This window comes from Phalaenopsis equestris, unplaced genomic scaffold, assembly GCF_001263595.1.
Source record: "Phalaenopsis equestris unplaced genomic scaffold, ASM126359v1 Scaffold000258, whole genome shotgun sequence".
In the NCBI taxonomy this organism is placed as follows: domain Eukaryota; kingdom Viridiplantae; phylum Streptophyta; class Magnoliopsida; order Asparagales; family Orchidaceae; genus Phalaenopsis; species Phalaenopsis equestris.
Genome location: NW_018164700.1, coordinates 1,536,361 through 1,540,295, shown reverse-complemented (window position 1 = coordinate 1,540,295; position 3,935 = coordinate 1,536,361). Strand labels below are relative to the sequence as shown.

Genomic DNA, 3,935 nt, shown 5'->3' with positions numbered 1-3,935 from the left:
GCCATTTTGACATCCATAATATTAATATATATATAAATAATATATTATATTTATTATATAACTTATATTATATAAATATATAATATCTATATTAGAATATTACTAACACAATATACTAATATATTATTATTATCAATTTATTATATATTATAATTTATAAAATTTAATTTTTAAAAATATCATAAAATTTATATATATAATTATTTTAAATTATTCTATATTTTGAACAATAACGATTCAAACACGAACGAACGGATCACTATTCGTGTTTGATTCGTTTAACTAACGAAAAAATATTGTTCTCGTTCGTCTCGTTTATTTATCGAACGAATCGAACACAAACTCATTGATGCAACGAACTTTTTTTGAACCCCTAATCTTTGAGTAAAGACTTTTATGCACTGCTCATTTCATGGAAAAGGTTATTATTATACAATTTTTTATCATATTGCCCCGATTTGAAAAAAATAAATTTGGTGCGCACAAAATACAAAATAGATATAAATCAGTACAAATTTAAAAATATTTGACGACAATTATCTTCTCTATCCTAATCCTTATGGCATCTTAGGAATAATTCTGACACACATGCAGGGCATCAGTAGTTTCTCGACAGGTCTTGTAGGTACCGTAGAACCTCAACAACCTCGCCATCTTCCGAAGAGGAATCAGAGAGCTTACGGTGGGGCAGCCTCGCCGAGGGAGATCAGTCAGTAGGCGGCGCCGGAGTAATGGGGGAACTGGCCGCTGCGGTGACTCTGGAGAAGCAGCGACTCACAGCAGAGGGGGAGGAGGCGGCGGATGGGAAGAGCTCTCGGAACTTAGTGGTTGCGGTGCAGCCAAAGCCTAAGAAAGGACTGGTTTCGTCGGCGGTGGATTTTCTCGAGAGATTCATTGTCTATCTTATGCACGATTCCTCGAAGCCGCTCCTTTATCTCTCCGGTAATTTCGCTCCCGTCCGCGATGAAACCCCACCCTCCGCAGCCGTCTCAGTCCATGGATCCTTACCGGTGAGCTTTGAAATGGCTTCTAATTTTGATTTGATAAGCAGTAGTTGTCGTTTTGATACAGAGAGTTTTATTGCAGTAAATAGTAATATGGATTCAATTCCCCATAGTTTATTTGTTGAAAATCTTTTATTGTGATATTTTTTGTAAAACAAATGTTTCTCTTAAATTGTGTTGAGGACTTGGTTTAATGCGTTGGAGGTGGAGGACAGTCTTCTTATCAGATTAAATTTTTGAACTTTTTATTGGACTGTGTAGGTCGTTTTATCCCTATAAGTAGAGTAGAACCCTTTTGTAGAATTGCATTGCTTGCTTCCTCATACGGTTTTAAAACTAAGTGAATGTTTGGTGGGAAGCACAATTTAGTAGGTCATGTCCATATTGAGTATATTTTGAGAGGATTGAAACTTGTAATCATTTTGGTGTGGTAATTGTTAAATCTTCCTAAAATTTAATAATTTGTTTGATTATTTGTTCATATTTAAAATTTGTGAGAGGGAGAAATTCCTTTTAGTCCGTTAAATATCATAAATAGTGGAATTTAACAAAATTTGGGTTCAACTAATAATAGAGCTGAAATAGTACTTATCAAAACAATAGGAATTGAACTCCAGAAAAATCTACTTTGCTAGATTTAAGCTAAATCTTACTTAAATGCTGCCTAAAATATGATACAAATCATTCCCAAAGCTTATCGTGTTTTGCATGTAGTGTTGACTTTGTTAGATGGGTTGGATCATTAACATTTGGCATATTGAGAGCTTAAGTTTTTATGGAGTGCAATTTTAATTTTATCTCATCATCTAATATGAGTGATAGAGTTCTTTGTTTTCCCTGGCAAATGGAGTGCAATTTTAATTTTATCTCATCATTTAATATGAGTGATAGAGTTCTTTGTTTTCCCTGGCAGGTGTGCTTGAATGGTGAGTTTGTCAGAGTTGGCCCTAATCCCAAGCTTCCACCAGTTGCTGGATACCATTGGTGATTCCTTCGAACTCTATTATGAATTGATATTATTTCGAAATCTATTTTTCTTGGATAAGCATAAAATTTTTGTGCTTGATCTTGGAGTTTTTTAGCCAACCCCATGTAGTTGGGATGAGGATAATGATGATGTTTATTGAAATTCCTTCAATTATTGAATGCATGTTTGAAAGCCCAAATTCCCCTTTTAGTATGGCTCATCATGTGGGGTATGATTCACCAAAGCCCAAATATGCTACAGCTTTAGTTTAGCTCATCAAGCTAGGTCTATGTTGTTGCCAAAACCCAAATTAATAAAGATTCCGATTTAATTCTTCGAGTTGAGATCAATTCACAAAATAATAGCTTCATCAAACTTGGTTTTGGACCATGAAATCAATCAAGTTAGATTCAATTTCCGAAACCCAAATGATGTGGTGCCACAAATTTTATGCTTAGCTTATTAAACTTGGTCTAGGTCACAAAAATTAGAATGTTAGTTTCACTTTGGTAATGCTGAGCTTGGTTTGAGTCACTTAAACTCTAGTGCTTAGACATACTCAAGTTGAGTATGAAATTTTGAGTCAAATCTTGATTATAAAAACATAAAAAGCCGAAGAGACCTTATTCTACATCGAAAATTGCAAATATAAGATGGCTTGTCTCACAAATATTCCTTCTTGAGAGACATAGGTTTTGAAAAAATTCCGAGAAAAATCCTGGACAAAGGATACTTGCTTTAACACTAATAAAAACCTCATGTTTATAAAATTTAAGAGAGATTTACGACACTAGATGCTTTCTTCAATCTTATCCATAACCTAGATTAATAAAACCTCTAAATAAGTTTGGTACACAAAATGCCTGGTTCAATTATAATACATAACCGAGCTTGACAAAATGCCGGATAGGTCTTGGACGCTAGGTACCTAGTTCAATCTTATAACATAATTCATGTTGGGACCTCATCTACCTACTTCAATCTCAATAAGAAACCTATTCGAGGAAGACTTGGTTATTAAAGACCACATTTTTCAATAGACCCAATCTAGTTGCCGCCATCAGGCTCACCTTGATGTGTATGTTTCTTTGTCCGGTGATTTCATTTGCCATCTCAAGGATGGCAATATAAACTGCCTCCATTAGATTCTTTATGGCCTAACATTTCCATCACCAACAAGTCTCGATACCTTTATTAATGGATACATTGCTAGCTATACCTCTAATTGCTAAAAAATAAGAAGAAAAAAAGTCCGTTGGGGCAGGGGGCAGCTTCTTGAAGATCATGAATTAGCTCATTGGTATTGGCCAACTTTACCTGTTCTACACCTCTTGATGTTCGCTTAATTCCCAACAATGCTTTTGAAGTCTTCTTGACTCCTCTTTTTGGTTCTATTTCAGTAGTGATGAGCCAACATCTGTGCAAAGAACTGTGACACAGTGTATATATTCTAAAAAGAAGTGGGAATGCAAAAATTAATTTTTTTTTGGAATTTGAGATCTTTAAAGATTGAGCATCATTGTCTTTTTGAATTGATATGCTTATAAAGTTTAAAATAAGAGAAATTGTGATGCTTAACTTTTCCATGCATTTAAGGTCGTACACATGTTAGAGAATTGACATCCTTTGAATAAGTCATCTCCATGCATGTTGGATCAGCCAAACTTGGGCGTTCAGTTCAAGTCCAACTCCAACAATCTTACATGTCTCGTTGGCTAGCCACCTAAATTGATCTATCCATTAATCTGACCTTCACTAACTGGCACCCTTGAGTCTTATGTTGATTTCTCCGCCTGGCTCACCTTACTAAGCAGCTTTCACAGCTTTTGGCCAGCACCTGCAGCTTATGTCTGACATTCCAGCTTCTGTTCATCTTCTCCAATCAATACATTGTTGGCTCCTAAGCTGGCAACTTGTGTTTGCCGCCTTGTGGGACTATTCTCAATCGGCATCTCCATCTTCCG

General features: G+C 35.4%; 1 protein-coding gene across 1 annotated transcript in view; it reads left to right on the top strand.

Annotated features, from left to right (window-relative positions):
- The first annotated feature begins 549 nt into the window (after positions 1-549).
- The window catches only part of LOC110024491 (carotenoid 9,10(9',10')-cleavage dioxygenase 1-like), a 43,097-nt gene continuing 39,711 nt past the window's right edge, over positions 550-3,935 (top strand). Inside the window, exons 1-2 of the mRNA XM_020724490.1 lie at positions 550-1,010; positions 1,918-1,988. Coding sequence (XP_020580149.1) covers positions 732-1,010; positions 1,918-1,988 — 350 coding nt within the window. The 5' untranslated portion in view covers positions 550-731. The remainder of the gene's footprint in view (positions 1,011-1,917; positions 1,989-3,935) is intronic.